Raw genomic sequence first — 19,851 nt, 5'->3', positions numbered from 1 at the left:
TGGATAAAACACTCTGGCTTCGCCCCTCCTCGGGGTACGTGTCAGCATCCCTCCCCTCGGGTGTGGATTAAACTCTCATTATTATTATTATTATTTATTTATTAGCAGACGCCCTTATCCAGGGCGACTTACAATTGTTACAAGATTATTTTTACATACAATTACCCATTTATACAGTTGGGTTTTTACTGGAGCAATCTAGGTAAAGTACCTTGCTCAAGGGTACAGCAGCAGTGTCCCCCACCTGGGATTGAACCCACGACCCTCCGGTCAAGAGTCCAGAGCCCCTAACCACTACTCCACACTGCTGCCCATATCACACATTACCACACTCTATATTTAAGTCATGCTGTGGAACTTAAATATAGAGAGAGGTGTGTATATATATATATATATATATATATATATATATATATATATATATATATATATATATATGGTAACTAGCCTTACACAAAGTTAAAGTTCCACGGCACGATTTAAATATAGAGTGTGGTAATGTGTGATATGAAAGTTTAATCGACATATCGCTATATAAATGAAGTAAAAGTGTGTGTGTGTCTTTCCTTTTACTTCATTTATACAGCGATACCAAAAATATTGATTACGTTTGCATTAAGTTATCTAATATGTAAATCTAATAACAACAACCACACCAGCAAGATGGGACGAACGGCCTCCTCTCGTTTGCAAACTTTCTTATGTTCTTACGTTCTAATAATAATAAAAATAAATAAATAAATAAATAAATAAAACACCCAAGAAAATAAAAACATGCCAGATTCGACAGGTGCGGCGCTTTCACGTGTACGGCTGCTGTGACTGAGAAATGGCCTCCTCGGATTCGCCGAGAAGTAGGGCAGGCGCCTGCCTCCTCTTTCCGCAGCCTCGGAACCGCGTTCAGAGGCGGGCGGAGCGGTGCTGAGGGGCGGCGGCGGCCCGATCCAACTCCCGCATTGGCGGAGGCCGCGATCCGTTAGTGGCTTTGTAGCCTTTGGGAGCCGTCCAACAAGGGGGCGCCGGGCAGGCAGCGCACAGCGCGCCGTGACAGAAGCAAAGCAACCGTGCAAGCGGGAGTGAGCTGCAGAACTAGGTCAGCCGCCCTCATAAATACTGTAGCGTGTAAACCGAGGCTGGTTAACTTCATAACAAAGACCACGCCTGCTGCTGGGATTGCAATCGCATATGAAATCAGCGACAACCTCTCGTGTAAGTGTAAGAATCGACACACGGTGAGATATATTTAAATTATTTATGATATAACAGCGAGTGATGTATTTATAGTACGGGTGTTGTTTAATTTTTATGCAGTTTATTTGGTAGTGTATTTATATGTGTGTTTTTGTTCTTTATTTCTAAAAACGTAGACAATTATCTGTGAGGATTTGGTTGTCGCGTTGTGGATTTATTTGGAAATATGCGTTCATACTTTCACAGCTGTTGAATAACATGGCTAATTTTAAAGATAGTGAATAATTAGAGTAAAATCTAAAACGGTTATTTGCCTGTGCTGCGTGAGGAAACTACAGGATTATATATATATATATCATTTTTTAAGGGAGATTTTAAAACTAAAATTAGCCAGTAATGTGCAGGTCTGCCTGTCCCACATTATGCTAGCCTATGGGTGCCATGACAAAAGTAGGTCAGACTGCTCTAGATCCACAGCATGCAGAATGGCATCATATTACAGTTGCCAGGGAGCCTTTACTGAAATCTGACCAGCGCTTTGCAAACTGAGGAAAACAGCACCTACACACAGGTGAAGTAACACGCCAGGAAAAAAAGTAGGTTATGACATAAAGGTGAAACTCTGTGAAATAACTTCCAGTTTCCTTGAGAATGGCTCATCCAGTTGCGATGAAACCTGGTAGGGACATTCTTTATTTTGTTTTGGAGGGTACCGGACCTGCTCTGGAGTTGTGTTCGCTGAGAGGCTAAGGGAGTCAATATTTTCAAAACTGCTTGTCTAAATTTGATGAGCTTTTGCCAGAATGTTTTTGTTTTCCCCAGAAAGTTCTTATCCCCTGCTGTTATCCTCGTAACTCCTTGTCCGATTGTGAAGGGTCTTGGTTTGAGACATTATTGAAAGAACCAGAATATCTGACGGGTCCAGCTATAAAAGCAGCAAGGGCAGAACGTCTTGAACAATAGCCGTTTATCACGATATTATCACAGATTTGTTTAGTTTGTATTGTTTATTGTACTGAATTCCCATTCTCAGTGATCATTGTGTTGCTGATAATCATCTACAGGGCTTTCCCAACCCCGGTCCAGGGGTCTCCCTGTGACTGCTGGTTTTCATTCCAACTGAGCTCTCAATTACTTAACTAAACCCTTAATTAAACTGATAATAGCTTAATCAGACCATTTTAATTGTTTTCAGCTCTTAAACAGAATAGAAAGCTGTTGTATTGAATGGAAATCCAGATTCTTAATGCAAATATATTATTATTATTTATTTCTTAGCAGACTTCCTTATCCAGGGCGACTTACAATTGTTACAAGATATCACATTATTTTCACATACAATTACCTGTTTATACAGTTGGGTTTTTACTGGAGCAATTTAGGTAAAGTACCTTGCTCAAGGGTACAGCAGCAGTGTCCCCCACCTGGGATTGAACTCACGACCCTCCGGTCAAGAGTCCAGAGCCCCTAACCACTACTCCACACTGCTGCCCAAATCCATATACATAAATATGAATTTAGTTATGAGGTCTAATCCTGGATTGGGGGTTTTCTTTGACTTGAAGAGTAAATGTGGCAGCAGTATTGTTATCTGGGACCAACTTTACTGTGTGGGTAACACTCTTGTATACCCAGCCGAATCAATTCAATACTTATCAGTGAATATCATTTGGGACACCATGATAAGGGGCTTGTGCTAAGGGTTAACTAACTAAAAAACTTCCACTTTTCTGTACTAACACAGGGTCTTCGCCTGCAACAATGGACAGCTGGAAAATGGGATATGTCCACATTCAAGATGAGGTCCACGACCTACAATCTGTGCACGTAAAACCAGAGCCCCCAGAACTGCAGACGAGGAAGAAGAACCCCAGATTCCAATACTCCGATTATCCTTCCTTGCACAAGTGCATACAGCAGCTTACTGTACCCCCTATAGACACCTGGAAGAGGAGATCCCTTCAAGAGAGGGTCCCGGAATTAGAACCTGTCCACATCAAACAAGAACCGGAACCTGTTCAAGAAGAATTCCCAGATCTTCATGTAGTCCAAATTAAAGAGGAGACCCCTGAACTAGAATCTGTCCATGTAAAAGAGGAGGACTCTGTCCATGGGGTGTCTGGATTTCAATATGTGGACTATCCTTCTTTACTGCAGTGCCTTCAACAGCCACCTGCACCCCCAGGAGAAGACTGGAAGAAGCACCCAGAAACTCCCCTTGAACGAAGGGTCCAAGCGGAAATCCCTGGAACAGACTCGGCAAATCCTAACGACAGGGGGTCTGGATTTCAATACGCAAACTATCCTTCTTTGCTGCAGTGTCTGCAACAGCCTCTGTTAGGAAGCTTGAAGGTCAAACCAATGCCAGAAGATGGTCCTCAACTGTGCTATCACGAGAAACCAGACCCCTTTATTGAGGCTGAATTGGATTGTGGGGCTCCCGGAAGACAGCATACGCCCCCCGTCACCAGCTGTGAAGAGAAATCCGTCGGCTTCTTCGACCACGAAGGCGGAGAAAGTTCCGGAAAAAATCGCCAGCAGAACCCCGTGCCCCTCTTCATCTGCCCGGACTGCGGGAAGAGCTTCCGGGATTTGAGGAAGCTCCAGATCCACGGTCAGACGCACAAGGGCAGGACTCTGCACAAGTGCCAGCAGTGCGGGGAGACTTTCCGTCACCTATCCACCTTCCGGAAGCACCAGAGAACTCACAGCGGAGCGGCTGTGCATACCTGCCCGGACTGCGGCAGGAACTTCTCCAGATCGGACAGCCTCAAGATCCATCAGAGAACGCACACGGGAGAAACACCGTACAGCTGCAACGACTGCGGGAAGAATTTCAGCCATTTGGGCAACCTGCGAACGCACCAGCGGATTCACACAGGAGAGACGCCGTACTGGTGCGCGGAGTGCGGAAAGGGGTTTAAGAGGCTGGATAACTACAAGGAACACCAAGAGGTGCACAGAGGAGAGACCCCTTTCCTGTGCGCGGAGTGCGGGAGGCGCTTCAGTCAACTGGGAAGCCTCAACAGGCACCGCAAAACTCACGCAGGCGTGGCCACTCATCACTGCACACGGTGCGGGAAAAGTTACTGCCACTCGGCTGCCCTGAAAACGCACCAGAGAACTCACGCAGCACAGGCTGACCCTGCACAGGACACACACACAGGCTGACTCTGCACAGGACACACACAGCACAGGCTGACCCTGCACAGGACACACGCAGCACAGGCTGATCCTGCATAGGACACACACAGAGGCTGACTCTGCACAGGACACACGCAGCACAGGCTGACCCTGCACAGGACACACGCAGCACAGGCTGACCCTGCACAGGACACACGCAGCACAGGCTGACCCTGCATAGGACACACACACAGGCTGACCCTGCACAGGACACACACACAGGCTGACCCTGCACAGGACACACGCAGCACAGGCTGACCCTGCATAGGACACACGCAGAGGCTGACCCTGCACAGGACACACACATAACAGGCTGACCCTGCACAGGACACACACACAGGTTGATCCTGCACATGCACATCCACAATGCCTGTGGTGAACTTCTGTAAGGGGGTGTTGCTATACTATTTAGGTTTCAATGTGCAATATTGAAAGAGGTGTTATTTCCTGCTTTCAGTTAGTGTTGCACTTCCTTGATCACCTGTAACTGCCCCTCCCTCCCTTTCAATGCATTCTTTCCCATCATTAACCAACCAGCCAGACCCCTATTGAATGACATGCTTGCATCCAGCCAGTCACATGACCTGAACACACTGCTGAGATGAAGTGACCCAGGAAGTGACGAATTGAAAGCAAGGCATGCAAATTGAGAGCCGTCTTTAACCTAGTGTGGTATCAGATTTTTAAAACTGAAAATACATGTACGTATGGAATAGGGCTTCTGTCGAAACCCGCAGTCTACATAGTGAATGGAAGATGTATGGAATTATTACCTTGACGTTACACCACGCAGGAGACTATAGTTGGACTATAATGAAAGTTTTTCTCTTCCAGTCGCTGTGTCTCCTACTTTCTCACGCAGGAAAAGCCTGGGACAATCCAAGAGCAGTTCTTCGTGTGTGACTCCTCTGCTTCCTATGTAAATATACGTTTTCGGTCGGAGTATATGAAAAGGTGCTGCGTGTAGGATTATTAGTGAAGTGGTAGTGCAGTGGCACTTCTGTTCACAAAATCAAGGTTTAAAATCCGTTTTCTAGCGCTATCAGCATTATCACTGCCCACCTTTTTTTGGGGCTCGAAGGTTTTGCTGTTTTTTTTTTTTAATTCTACCTGTAGCTTGTACAGATATTTTAGATGCACTGCTATAGACTGGAAGCTGCTGCTGCCTCCAGGTACCAGTCACTGTGTGCTCTGAACAACGGTTTGCTTCCAAATTGACCTACAGTAAATGTGACAGGTTGCAGCAGCTTAATGGAATATATGCATATCCTGAATAAAAAAAAATTAAGAAGAAGAATAAGTAGAACAGGGATCAGATGTAATGCCAATAAAGCTAATTATAAGCCCTGTCCCTATTGGATACTATTAGTAACAACTACTAAACTGCTTACTGGTCCCCAAGGTCTCCCCTGGTAAAGGTTCGGCCGTGCGGCGTGCAGGGTTAGTTTTTTTTTTTTAAAGTAACGTGAAGTAATTCCCTTTGTGGAATTATAAAGAGGTAGTTCTGCAGCACATATCAAGATAAGTTAACCTTCCTTTAAAACCCCACACTGCACTCCAGAAAGCACAGGAACAAATGACCTTCAGAAATGAGTGAGGAGGGATTGTTCTCCCTATTGATGCTCACAGAAGAACTGATGGAATCTGCTGCCATAAAGCAGCATTGCACTGTTTTTTTTATTGTCACTGTGTTTAGTTATTGCTACTTCACTTGGTAGCCTATTCCATGCAACTCTGTGTAAAAAGCGTTTTCCTACCTTCACTTCTCAGCTTACTCCCTCTCGTCCTACTCTCTGTCCCAGGTTCGAAGTAGGGACTTGGGTGAAAAGGATACCTTAACCGTCTACATCAGCGTTGTCTTAGTATTTGATTTCCTACCTGTTTAATATTGTGTGTTCTCTGGCTACATATTCAGTGAGCAAGAAAGCAAAGGGGGGTGAGCAGTGGGGTAACACGGGCACCCCCATCCCCTGACTGCATTTATTAATCTGCATCGCAATCTTCTAGGAGGGCTGTGTATTTTCAAACCAAGATTTACTTTCTAATGTACAGCTTTCTGATCAATAAACATTTTTTCTATTTGAAATTAGCCTCATTTATTTTATAACTTGTAGTGCAAGGTGACTTTGATATGGTCTCGACAGAGCTCTCAAACATATGTAAGTGCAGCTGGTACACAAGAGTGTAACCATTAACCTGTCCCCCCCTGCAACACACTACCCTTTAAAGAAATACCACACAGAACAAATGTGGCATCTTACCTCCACTAGGGGCAGCACAGTGTTGCAGGGGGCAGGTTGGGGGTTACACACTCTGCTGAGGCAGCTGTATTTACATGTTTGAGAGCTCTTATCGAGGCCACAGCGAGGCTTTTAAACTGAGAAAGTGACAACTGAAGCAGAATGACACAAAGACCATCTCAACAAGAAGAAAACCGTAAAACTTCAATTAAACGCCTCCAGTGTTTATTTACAATATTTGCCAGCAGACCCGGCGTGGATTGGAGACAGGCGTTTATATTAGATCTCTAGCTTCACATGCTTCATGCGGTCATTGTGAAGCCGCTAACACACAACCTTGTAGCAACATCGTAACTCAATTTAAACACTCCAGCAACTTTGTTAAAAGGCTGTGTGTCAGTGGGAACTAAGTAACAGTTTTGTTTCATAACAAAATTAAATTGTATTGCACACCCTCAAGTATAAAGCGAAAGTATTATTACTTAGTTAGTCTTTTTATATGCACTGGTTAACAAGGATACGGTATGCAAAACATTGCAAAATGAACAAGCAGAAGAATTAATTTGTATTTAAAAAAGGAATTAGATTATCATTAATAATAATAATAATAATAATAATAATAATAATAATAACAACAGTTCAATCCACTAAAAGACAGCCCTGTAGATATCAGAACACAGGCGTGTAGGCTACGCTTACAACACAATAATAATAAATAAATTCTAATATAAACTTATAAAATGTTTTTAAAAATGGACAATAAAAGCAATAAGTATCATTATCAAATAATGTATTGTTTAATCTCTAACTTGTGCATTGTTAATACAACAAAACGTGTTAAAATACACAGAGAGGTTTGTATCTGGCCCTACTTCAGCACGCTTAAAATTATCAAAACTTTTACTAATGTAATAACTGCAAAATTACGTTTTCTGTTATTGTTATGTATTAATCCTGACAGTCACTTGTATATCATTGTAGTTTTTAAAAGGATTTGGCCATCATCTCCACTTGATTAAAAACAGCTTCTAATTCCTCAAGAGCTGTTTCAAGGCAGAACTCTGCCACGCGGAAGGGAAATTGAAAAGATCAAAATACCACTTGATTTCTCACAAAAACATCTGAAAAAACACAAGCAAGTTAGATTGAGCCATCGAGAAATACGATAAAAATCTCACCTTCACACTGACTGCAAACGTGAAAAAAAAAGGTGTACAAATATATTTAAATAGCATTTAATTTATTATTTAATAACCATTTGGTGTACCTATGTAGACATTTTTTTATTATCTATGAAGTAAAGAAGTATCACAATTCATCCAGTCCATTCAAGTACTGAAAGATTGTCCAATAGAAAGCTTGCTTCTAAAAACATCAGGTCTGAATTCATTCAATTTCGTAGCAGCAAAATATGTGGGTGTTTTTTCCCCCCAATCCTGGGGCTGTATGCTGTCCGTGTCCCACATGCAAGACTGCACTGCAAAACAGCAAACGTTCGTTTTTCTCCTACAGCAGTCTGTCATGTGAAGCCCCCTGTACACCTGTCCAACGCACAGAACTGAAGTTGTATAGTTCAACTCCAGATGTGGTTTCAGTTCAACTCCAGATGTGGTTTCAGTTCAGCTCCAGATGTGGTTTCAGTTCAACTCCAGATGTGGTTTCAGTTCAACTCCAGATGTGGTTTCAGTTCAACTCCAGATGTGGTTTCAGTTCAGCTCCAGATGTGGTTTCAGTTCAGCTCCAGATGTGGTTTCACTATTCCAAAGCAGATGTGTATTCACAGCTGCAAATCGTCTGCCCAGTGACTCTGCAAACAAAAAGAAAGATAGAAATTATAAAACACTCCAATTGCCAGCCCCACTTCTACGGGGATTCCAAGTCACTGTATTGTACAGCTGTGATCAAAAGCTTTGCAGCACCCTACAGAAAGAACACATTTTGCTTCCTAAAGTCAAATGAGACCTGCTGAATAATGTTACGTTAACATATTGAATTGCACACCGCTTTGTAGTTTTCCCCCTATACTGAACGATAAACTGAAAACAATTGAAAAATGGCATTTCAAAATCTAACATGAAATACTACTGTACTATTATAATGGCTTCTGCTAGACTTTTGCGAGATCATTTTGTAGTTTTTGTAGTTCAATAAAATATCTAAATTATGTTCATATATATATATATATAGTAAGAGAGAGAGAGAGAGAGAGAGAGATTTCTTCTTTTTCTTTTAATTAGGTCTCAATCCTAAAATTAAAGGGGATGCAAAACTTTTGGCCATCGTGTACCCACTTAAATATAATGTATATAATGATAACCCCAATGTCATAAAGTCCTTGCTTTTTAAAACAGACTGTTTTTTAAAAATATATAATTTAGAGCGAGCTCTGTGGTGGAGAGGCAGGTACAGGTCTTCTGCTGCTGTATTAACTCGTCAGACGCTAGCAGGAGATTCAATACAGTGCGATCGCTGCAGGCGAGGGAAGAGGGTTCAACCAAAACCAGCGAATGAAAGTGTGAGGGGTACATAACAGTCTTTTAAGTAAGTGACAGTATTACTCACTTACCTGGGATGCTGATGATGATGTAATCTCCTCCAAATCGCCATAGCAACCCTTCTTGTAGCGAATCAGGCTGCCCCAAAGCACTTGGTTCTTGCAGCTGGAAATCATTTAAAAAAAAATTTCAAAAAGAATGAAAGAAAGGCAAATCAGTGCTTTGATCAAACTGGTGAGTATGTGTGAGTGTGTACAGCCATTTCTGTTGGATTTGTGTGTCTGTGTGCGTCTGTGTGTGTCAGTGTGTCTGTGTCAGTCTGTGTGTGTGTGTGTCTCTGTGCGTGTGTGTGTGCGTGCGTGTGTCAGTGTGTGATAGCTAAATCCATGCTATTCGGTACAATGCTGACCTAATAAAAGTGATGTCAGCGACCCCATCGCGATCGGGTCGACCTTTGGAAATATCTCCAAAATAGCCTAGTTTGACACATTTAGGGCTACCCTGGAGAATAATTCAAACCCGTCTCGCTCTGACATGAAGGGATGATCGGATCTTCCTCTGGTGTCGGATCTTGCTCTTCAGATTGGCTTCGGGTAAAGTGAAACATTCCGGCGTTCTAAAAACGGTCAATTCACTCCAAGCGGACGGGGGCGTATTTTATCTTGGGATCCTCTCACGTATCCATTCATCGTGTGTATCAGTGACACACCGCGAAGGTGAACGCGTGTGCCGGTGTACAGAGAACACAGCTTTTGATGTCCGAATGTTTAAACTCACCTGGGGCAGGTACCTTCCACAGGAAGTAGATGGGCGGGCTCCGTCTTGAGGAATTCCTGCGCAAGACAAGTCATGTGACTCGTCATAGTGCACGAGGGATGAAAGCAGGAGAGGGAGTGAGCTGGCATCTGGAGAGAGAGAGAGAGAGAGAGAGAGAGCGAGAAAGAGAGAGGTTTTTAACTCTATTTTGGTTCCAGGTATTGTTTTATACACGACATGCTTCTTGCTTCAGGGTTTGTTAGCTAGCTCACCTTTAATCTCAGGGGATGCATTAGTTATATTAGTTGTCCTGGCTGGTGATTTGATACCCCCATTCACATTGAAATATGTATTGAGCAATTCATGACCCTGGTTAGCCTGGAACAAATAAGAATTATGGAGGACTTCTACTGAATTTCCTAACCAATACTTTAAGAGCAGCACAGAAATGAGGACCAGAGGACACTGCTGGAAATGAAGTAGAAATAGACGACACTTCTTCACACAGAGAGGGGGGGGGGAGGGGGGGATGGAATCGGCTTACTAGTCATGATGTTAAGGCAGAATCATTGGGATCCTTTAAGATCAGACTTGACAACGTTTTGAGATCCTCTCTTAATACTTCTGCAGTAAAATTCCCAGTCCCCAGTATTGACTGAGCTTCTAAAAACAACCTGATCCCTAGTTCTGAAATCCCAATCCGAGATTCTAAATTTCCAGGTATATGAATATCACTTTAAAAGGGGGCTCAGTAAAAGAATGATCTAGGGCAGCAGTGTGGAGTAGTGGTTAGGGCTCTGGACCCTTGACCGGAGGGTCGTGGGTTCAATCCCAGGTGGGGAACACTGCTGCTGTACCCTTGAGCAAGGTACTTTACCTAGATTGCTCCAGTAAAAACCCAACTGTATAAATGGGTAATTGTATGTAAAAATAATGCGATATCTTGTAACAATTGTAAGTCGCCCTGGATAAGGGCGTCTGCTAAGAAATAAATAATAATAATAATAATAATAATAATAATAATAATAATAATAATAATAATAATAATAAATTATTATTATTATTATTATTATTATTATTATTATTATTATTATTATTATTATTATTATTATTATTAACCTGCTTACCTGGATCTTTTTCCGGCAGACGTGACACCTGCCAGACGGTCTTTCTGGTGAGCGGCTGCGCTCCTCGCCGGGGTACTTGCTGCTGGTTTTCTTGGCTCGTACAGAGCCGAACACCACAGGCATGTGTAAGGGGGGCTCGAGGCCCGGCTGGAAGTCTTGGCGGTACTCCTGTCTCAGCCAGCGCGCGGTCAGGGGCAGTCGGCTCCACGGCGCCACCCGCAGCATATGCGAGAGGACGCGCCAGTGGAAATCCAGGCTGGACTCGCGCTTGGACTTGCGGGAGACGAGGGAGAGCCTGCGGGAGGAGTGAGGGTGCTGCCAGGCCCATTCAAACTGGGGAGAGAGGGACAGCAAGGCAGGGCATATAACAAAGGTTCTGTTTCTGCACAGGAACATTCACGAATGAGAGGAGGCCATTCGGACCGTCCGGTTCCTCGTAGCTGATTGATCTCAGAACTGGGTCTTAAATGATCCAAGGGATTCTGTCTCAACAACACGACTAGGTAACCCATTAATCTGTGAGGAATGATGCAGACCACTCGCTCTCAGACATTGTCTTTGCAAGCTGTATTCTTTGATTCTCTCAATGAATTTCCATTGCAGGCATCCATTATAAATTAACCTTTTCATTGCCACACTGTTTGCTATCCTCCGATACCCCTTAGACCAGGGTACCTTGGCACTTCCAATTCATTCCATTGCAGGACTTTGTTCCAACCAGAAGGTCAATTCAATAATGAAGGATCTGGTTGGCACAAAGTCCTGCAATGGAATGGATTGGGAGTGCCGAGGTTGCCTTCCCCTGCCTTCGATTATACGCCCGGGGACGCTTGGTTTTTTGTTCAGGTTAAAAGATCTTCAAAAGCAGATTAGAAGTTGCTTCAGGTGCACTCACCCTCAAAGCCGCAATGTCTGAAGGGAACCCGTGCACTATCAAAACCATTTCCCTGTGAGAGAAAAAAACACACACACACACAAAAATACATAATTAGTACCATGAAAAGCGAAGTAGACCACCGTGAACGACACCTACTGTTTGTAGAAATGAGACACACATTGACACGCATGCTCTGCCTGCCTACTTTACTAGGACCTGTATGTGCTATCAAGTTGGGCCACAGATTGCCCTGACCACAGCATTGACATGGCCTAGACTCCACAAGGTGCTAAAAAGCGTCTCAAGGGATCCATTCAGTCCTTATTATTTCTCGCCTACAGATGCCTTGACCAGACTGCACCCAGCTACCTCCAGACCCTCATCTCTCCCATCACCCCCTCGACCTCCCCGCTCCTCCTGCACTAGAAGACTGGCTGTACCTCCTCTACGCTCCCCTGCCTCCAGAGCCCGCTCCATCTTCACCCTCGCCCCGCAGTGGCGGAACGACCTTCCTACAGATGTCAGGACTGCCCAGTCCCTGACCACCTTCCGGCGCCTCCTCAAGATTCACCTCTTCAGACAGCACCTGTAGAAACTTCTCTTTTCCCTCTGGACACTTTATCACTCTTCCTTAAATGTGCTTTACTTGCTCTTATCTGCTCCCTATTTTACTGCATTTAATCCTGTACTTTAGAGTACTGTAATCTGTCAAGTGTCATTTAATCTGTAGTATTTTTGTATTTAATTATATCCTGATGTAACTATCACTGACACTGTTATCTGCTCCGTTATTGAATGGTATTTTGTCATACTTGTACTTGCTAGAACCAAAGTGATTGTATTTATCTTGCTCTTAATTGTATTATTACTTGTACTGTGATTCTTGAAATGTATTTTTGTTTACGACTGTAAGTCGCCCTGGATAAGGGCGTCTGCTAAGAAATAAATAATAATAATAATTTCAGTTGGTGCAGAGAGGCAGGCAGAAGATAAAATCCAGCCAACAATGCTGAGCCCTGATGGCTGCTTTCAATAACGCCCCCTCCACTGAGCCAGAATGGATTGAGGATCACGACAGAGACTTCTTCCACGGACACCACCGTCCCTGGATCTCAATGCAATCGAGCATGTTGGGGGGTGTACATGAACCGCGCACCTCTCTGAGTGAAGTATTAATGACTAAACGGATTATCACCCCCCTACTAAAGTGGCCAGGCACTGTGTGCACCTTGGATTTCTGTATTTGACCTCACCATGGTCCGCGTCCGCTTGTCCTCTTAGCCCCGCCCCTCTGCCGGCCCCCATTGTGCTGGCCAATCCGACGCTCTGGATTCACAGTGAAGCCGATGTAGATGCGACCTTTGAACTTGGGGTTGGTGCAGTACAGCATGTAGACGCCAAAGAAATTCTCCACCTCCACCACCATCCTCCCAGCAGCAGGGGGCGCTGTCTGCGAGAAAGAGAGATTACTGTGAACATGTCCTTGTCCTGCATCAACAAGCTGTGTAATCTTGGGAAAAGGGATATAGGAGTAGAAGCGCCCCCTGGCTGCTCTTAACTTCCACTGCAAGACCTGGGGTGAATGTGTTTACAAATCTGCACTACCATAGAACACACAGAAAAGCTGCAATAGTAAAATTGATGAAACATATTTGACTGCCGCAGGTTCTCTAACAGATTTTCACCTTTTTTCTTTCCCATTCTAAAACAGTCCTGCATACAAGTTTGCGCGCTTATCTCGTGTGCATTTGCACGATTATACCTTCTTGTACACATACGTTTTGTCCATGTAAACTGGACTGTCAACAAAGCCTGCCGTTACTGCATAAGACGGTTTGTCAGTTTGCCTTTTTAATGTTACTTCATGTTTATAAAACACGGAACGCTACTCTGTGGGAGAATTTAGTAAATACACACCAAGGTTTATTTTTTTTTTAGTGTAAAAAGTTGCTTTTACATTTTGTTATTACTACAACGGTTTTATTTTCATTTTATAAACAAATGGTGCAAAACAGCACTTTCGTCTTAAAACCGTGAGCCTTCGACTAATTATTTACGGTTATCGCTCAATATTGTTGGGCTCGATTCAGAATAAAACTGCCGTTTGTGGTGATTTAGTATTTTCTTTTCAAAACAAAACAAACCGCATTATTTTCGACATCAGACAGCTAGCTGTGCAGTGTCAATTTGCATTGTACTGCGTTACCGTTTGTCGGTACTTTCAATTTATCAACTTCAAAAGAAACCAAAAAAATAAAACTACTGATAATAAATAACTTTAAATACACTCACGTGTAATAAATGAACGTGCTCCTTGATGCTGTAATGTACAGCGCTTTGTTTATTATTAAATTAATATTCGTGTATGCTTTTGTTTTTCGCCAGGCGCTTTCACAGGCAAAATTTAAATTTGGGTCCTGTAAGGAAAACGGGGAGAAGATATATGATTGGCTGGCTGACAAACATCTGTGATGCGATTGGGCGTCATTTCTGTTGACGCTTCACGCGTCGTGTGGGGGATAGTGATTTGATTGGCTAATTTTGTGTAAGAGGCGGAGCGGTGAGTTAATAGACTAGGATTCTGATTGGATGTTTGCTTTAAAGCGGTTCCGGATACGGCAGAGAGACTAAAGGACTTTGGTGTGATCGTTTGGTGGATTTAGGGACACTTTCCTTACAGTCAGTGTGATCTAACCCGTGCTAGACCTGTTTGACCCGCTTGACATCTGTATATCAGTTCGAATTGGACCATGTCTGTAACAGCGGAGTCTCTTCGGAATAAACTGGCAGCGGAAATGGGCGCTGTGCATGTGGTGAGTAATGAATGGCGGTGCAATACTGTCTGTGGTCTTCAACGCAAAACAATGCGGTGCCGTGCACTTTAAAATCTCAAGCGCTCCGCATTCGCGTACAAGACTTCAGTATGGACAGAATGCATTTTGTGCGGTAATATAATAATTTACAAAAACCGACAGCCGAATTAGGTCAGGCGTTTATAAAAGATGATAGTGTACAAAACAAACAACAATGTGAACAAAGGGAAAATTAGATCGTGTTTTTTTCGCTCTATCTACATTTGAGTTTTGCTTCTCTGAGCTAAAGCAGCGCTTACATGTCGCATTCATGCCAGGTCATGTGATACCCCGCGCTGCGGCAGGTAGCAGCCGGAGGATGGCCTTTAGCGTCCGTCACAATATTGAACTCTGAGCAGCCAGTTAGCCCGTCAGCCTTCTCGAGGATCATTGTGTCATACCCTCTCAGATACGCTATGTGATGAGGAATACATGTGATAGTTGGTATGTACATATCTCGTTTCAGCCTCTGGACTGTGTGAGGTGCTGCGTGTCTCTGTGTGTGGTGCTGCGTGTCTCTGTGTGTGGTGCTGCGTGTCTCTGTGTGAGGTGCTGCGTGTCTCTGTGTCTCTGTGTGAGGTCCTCCATCTCTGACTGTGTGAGGTGCTGCGTGTCTCTGTGTGAGGTGCTGCGTGTCTCTGTGTGAGGTGCTGCGTGTCTCTGTGTGAGGTGCTGCGTGTCTCTGTGTGAGGTGCTGCGTGTCTCTGTGTGAGGTGCTGCGTGTCTCTGTGTGAGGTGCTGCGTGTCTCTGTGTCTCTGTGTGAGGTCCTCCATCTCTGACTGTGTGAGGTGCTGCGTGTCTCTGTGTGAGGTGCTGCGTGTGGTTCTGTGTGAGGTGCTGCGTGTCTCTGTGTGAGGTGCTGCGTGTCTCTGTGTGAGGTGCTGCGTGTCTCTGTGTGAGGTGCTGCGTGTCTCTGTGTGAGGTCCTCCGTGTCTCTGTGTGAGGTCCTCCATCTCTGACTGTGTGAGGTGCTGCGTGTCTCTGTGAGGTGCTGCGTGTCTCTGTGTGTGGTGCTGTGTGTGGTGCTGTGTGTCTCTGTGTGAGGTGCTGCGTGTCTCTGTGTGAGGTCCTCCATCTCTGACTGTGTGAGGTGCTGCGTGTCTCTGTGTGAGGTGCTGCGTGTCTCTGTGTGTGGTGCTGTGTGTGGTGCTGTGTGTCTCTGTGTGAGGTGCTCCGTGTCTGACTGTTAGGTGCTGTGTGTCTCTGTGTGAGGTCCTCCATCTCTGACTGTTAGGTGCTGCGTGTCTCTGTGTGAGGTCCTCCATCTCTGACTGTGTGAGGTGCTGCGTCTGTGTCTCTGTGTTATTATTATTATTATTTTTATTTATTTATTTATTAGCAGACGCCCTTATCCAGGGCGACTTACAATTGTTACAAGATATCACATTATTTTTACATACAATTACATTATTTTTTAACACATTATTTTTTACATACAATTGCCCATTTATACAGTTGGGTTTTTACTGGAGCAATCTAGGTAAAGTACCTTGCTCAAGGGTACAGCAGCAGTGTCCCCAACCGGGGATTGAACCCACGACCCTACGGTCAAGAGTCCAGAGCCCTAACCACTACTCCACACTGCTGCCCTGTGTGAGGTGCTCCATGTCTGACTGTGTTAGGTGATGTGTGTCTCTGACTGTGTGAGGTGCCGTGTGTCTCTGACTGTGTGAGGTGCCGTGTGTCTCTGACTGACTCTGTCTTGTTTTGGTGTCTCTAGGAAGTTGAGGACACAACTACCGATCACTGTTCTACTAGTTTCAAAGTTCTCATCGTCTGCCCCCAGTTTGAAGGCAAACCTCTTCTACAAAGACACAGGTACTTTATGGAGAGATCAGAACATTACAGTCACGAAAACTAACACTGCTTGGTTTGAAACTCGCACAAGCCCTGCTGCGCTCTCTACCGGGCTTCAGAAATGCCTTCAATGAAGTATATATTTTAAATGGGCCAGGAGTTTGATGTTAAATACATTGTTTCTCTCTATCTGCATGAGTGACTCAGTACTGGGTGTGATAAGAAGTGTGCAGTGAGCTCAGAGCTGATTCAAACTCCACCTTGCAATGATATCCCTAAACAAGGGGAGCTGTGAAACTCAGGACTGGGTGCAGGGCTAGTGTGAGTTCCACGCCTTGACACAGGAAACTAAACAAATCCTAAACGCATTGATCTTCTTAATGCGTTTACCCCTAGCAAAACTAAGGTATATAGTCAACAATTCTATAGATTGAAAATGGATATGATCATTGTATTGGTTCGCTAACATTTACACAAAAGGTATCCAGAGTTCTTGTGTGTGTATTTTAACCTGGGATGGTGTTCAGGGCTCTGATTTGCAGGAGGCTTTTTTCTTTCGTTTATTTTACTGTTTAATCAGGCTTTATTTCCCTGCTTACAAAAAAAAAGTAGCTTTTGGCAAGCATGTATTTTCATTTTGAAACATCGTACTTGGGGCTGCTGTAGGTTAAAGAAATATCTGTGTGCAAGACTCACCTGGAGGGTGAAACTACCCACACTGGTCTCTTTCCTGTCAATACCCAGACACTGTGGGGGTTAAATGACCCAGAAAGTAAAGCAATACAAGACTTCCTGGAAGGGGAGGGCAAACAAACTGGAAACTGTCTATTATTCTCATTAATGAGTCATTTAGCAGACACTTTTATCCAAAGCGACTTACAAAGACTAGGGGGGTGAACTATACATCATAACTGCTGATGCAGAGTCACTTCCAGTAAGACCTCGGTCTCATCCGAAGGACATAGCATCGTACCAGATGCCATGTTTCAAAATGAAGAGACATGTTAGGGTCCCGGGAGGTGAGGTAAAACAGGCTTGTTTGAGGTGTGTGTTCACTTCAGCAGGTGTGTTTGGAGATGCTGTATGCCATGTTCCTGTGTTTTATTTTCAGGATGGTGAATACTTGCCTCGCTGAAGAATTGAAGGAGATTCACGCTTTTGAACAGAAGACACTGACGCCGGAACAGTGGGAGAAACAGAAAGCAGATTAGAGAGTTATTGGGAAACACGTCTAGGTCATTCAAACATGTAATCCAACCATATCACAATCACAAACAAACTACAGGGTTGATTTGATCAGCTTCCACCCTGACACGACACAGATGGGTTTTATTAGAGTGTTTTACAGCACTGCTGACTGCCCCTGGATCGAGTCAACCACTGATTTGTAATCTCTAAAAACCCAGCTGGGGTTTATCAAGGTACAGACTGATCAAACTAATCCTTTACATGGCTAATTTGGCTAGTGCCTTCAGCGCTGTTATAAGACTATTCGAATAAAGCTAGACAAGCAGAAAACTGCGCTTCCCAGAGCGCAGAGGGAAAAGCTTTTGTAAGTTTTAACTAAACATCGGTTATTTATTTCTGTAAGAAAAGAAACAATTTTTCCCCATTTTATTTTTAATAATCTTGTTTGCCATAAAAACATGTTTTTTTTTTTGTAAAGCTAAATAAAGTTTGATCCTGATTCTATCTCAAATGTTTTATTTTTTTAAGACCAGTATGTGCATCTTTGCTAAAGCAGAGCCCCTGAGACAGTGATGTTGGGGTACACGCTGCTCGGGAAGGAGCGAGAATGGGGTACAACCACATTCTCACTCCTCTATAACAGCCCTGTACACTTTTAATACCCTTGCTTAGTCACTGACAACTCAACAGAAACATCCAGCACTATTTTCCACTGCTGTAAACTGGAAAGCCTGATTTATTTCAGTGGTTCACACGATGATGCTGTAATCACACTTTCTGTAAAACGCCTGCTTTATATTTTCGATTCAATCTATTTCCACACTGCGTGTTGGAATATTTAACTTAAAAGAGTAAGCAGAAGTAAGCTGGAATTGTTTGGAGTGATTCTTGTTTCAGTGACTCACAGATTGTGTTTGCTTGGGTTTGATCAGCCTGTCAAAGAGCTTTCACCCGACTGCAGGAGCTGCTCCTCAGTTCTAGCTGCCTGACAGACACACTGCATGTAACCTAGGCCAGATCAGCCAGAGAGTCTTTGTACGAGAGAGAGAGCCAGCGCCATCCAGTGCTTGCCCACTTTGGATCAGGCTTCCTTTTGTTTTGCTGGTGATACACTAGCTGTGCACTAGAGGGCGCTGGTGTTTACAAATATAAACACATTCTGGCTCATCTAGCCTAGATTACACGTTATTATTATTATTATTATTTATTATTACTATTACTGATTTCTTAGCAGACGCCCTTATCCAGGGCGACTTACAATTGTTACAAGATATCACATTATACATTGTTTCACATTATACAGATATCACATTATTTTTACATACAATTACCCATTTATACAGTTGGGTTTTTACTGGAGCAATCTAGGTAAAGTACCTTGCTCAAGGGTACAACAGCAGTGTCCCCCACTGGGTAGAGAACCCACAACCCTCCGGTCAGGAGTCCAGAGCCCTAACCACTACTCCACACTGCTGCCCTGTAACCTTGCAAAATAAGAACACAGAACTATTGCTACAACACAATATGCCTGTTTTGCTGTGGGACGCCTATACAGCACTAGGTGTTGCACTGACTGCAATTGCGTTTCACTGCACGCTAATGAAATACAAAGGTGTAAACATGTTGTACATTGCTGTGTTCTGTATGCTATATTGTGCAAACCTGCTTTATATTTTCAATATAAAGACACAGATACGCTTTAAACACAGGAAGGACGAATCTTCCGAACACAGGCCGATACAGTCACACCTTATATGGAGTGGAAGTGCTGTAGCTGATGCCTCCATGCTGTAGAGAAGACCACTCGCTGCCTCGCTCCTGATTGACACGAGAGAGCAGGTAACCAGAATCACGTGGTTTTGTCGACTCAGGTTCTCATGTCTGTTTCCGGTAAGGTTCTGGTGCAGGCTGCAGCCTGCCCTTTTTGGTTACTCTTGTAAAGAGCAGGTCACCACAGAGCTGAGGTCTCCTGTGTAGCTGAAACCCTCCCTGAGCTGCAGACCTGTCGGAGAGGCCTTCTGTGCTGTGGCCTTGGTGTCTTAGGCTTGCTATGCAGAGCTGTCCAGCCTGTTTGACTAACAGAGCCATGCTGATTACCAAGTTGGCCATGCAAGAATAGCACTGAAGAAAAACTAGAGGGCAGC

At 43.9% G+C, this 19,851-nt stretch overlaps 3 protein-coding genes across 5 annotated transcripts; 2 read left to right on the top strand and 1 right to left on the bottom strand.

Annotated features, from left to right (window-relative positions):
• The first annotated feature begins 858 nt into the window (after window positions 1-858).
• LOC117404540 (zinc finger protein 629-like) lies at window positions 859-6,460 on the top strand. 2 transcript variants are annotated; one of them, XM_059015278.1, is made up of 2 exons: window positions 859-1,209; window positions 2,936-6,460. In XM_059015278.1, the coding sequence occupies exon 2, from the start codon at window positions 2,953-2,955 to the stop codon at window positions 4,360-4,362; it is 1,410 nt and encodes a 469-aa protein (XP_058871261.1). In that variant the 5' UTR covers window positions 859-1,209; window positions 2,936-2,952; the 3' UTR covers window positions 4,363-6,460. The 2 variants fall into 2 exon arrangements, with proteins under 2 accessions (XP_058871261.1, XP_058871260.1); XM_059015277.1 differs by having other exon boundaries at window positions 860-1,232.
• Window positions 6,461-7,837: 1,377 nt separating this feature from the next.
• LOC131721941 (structure-specific endonuclease subunit slx1-like) lies at window positions 7,838-14,321 on the bottom strand. Of its 2 annotated transcripts, none has more exons than XM_059015280.1 (7): window positions 14,162-14,321; window positions 13,123-13,315; window positions 11,888-11,939; window positions 10,993-11,325; window positions 9,887-10,014; window positions 9,181-9,274; window positions 7,838-8,421 (listed from the first exon to the last, which is right to left on the bottom strand). In XM_059015280.1, the coding sequence occupies exons 2-7, from the start codon at window positions 13,293-13,295 to the stop codon at window positions 8,392-8,394; spliced, it is 810 nt and encodes a 269-aa protein (XP_058871263.1). In that variant the 5' UTR covers window positions 13,296-13,315; window positions 14,162-14,321; the 3' UTR covers window positions 7,838-8,391. The 2 variants fall into 2 exon arrangements, with proteins under 2 accessions (XP_058871263.1, XP_058871262.1); XM_059015279.1 differs by having other exon boundaries at window positions 13,123-13,319; window positions 14,162-14,319.
• A 134-nt stretch (window positions 14,322-14,455) lies between these two features.
• On the top strand, window positions 14,456-18,206 carry LOC117967924 (bolA-like protein 2). Its single transcript, XM_059015287.1, has 3 exons — window positions 14,456-14,682; window positions 16,443-16,540; window positions 17,631-18,206. The coding sequence occupies exons 1-3, from the start codon at window positions 14,620-14,622 to the stop codon at window positions 17,728-17,730; spliced, it is 261 nt and encodes an 86-aa protein (XP_058871270.1). The 5' UTR covers window positions 14,456-14,619; the 3' UTR covers window positions 17,731-18,206.
• The last annotated feature ends 1,645 nt before the right edge of the window (window positions 18,207-19,851 follow it).

The sequence above is a fragment of the Acipenser ruthenus genome, chromosome 50 (assembly GCF_902713425.1).
Source record: "Acipenser ruthenus chromosome 50, fAciRut3.2 maternal haplotype, whole genome shotgun sequence".
Taxonomy (NCBI): Eukaryota; Metazoa; Chordata; class Actinopteri; order Acipenseriformes; family Acipenseridae; genus Acipenser; species Acipenser ruthenus.
The sequence above is the reverse complement of the archived record's forward strand: the minus strand, read 5'-3'. Positions and strand labels throughout refer to the sequence as shown.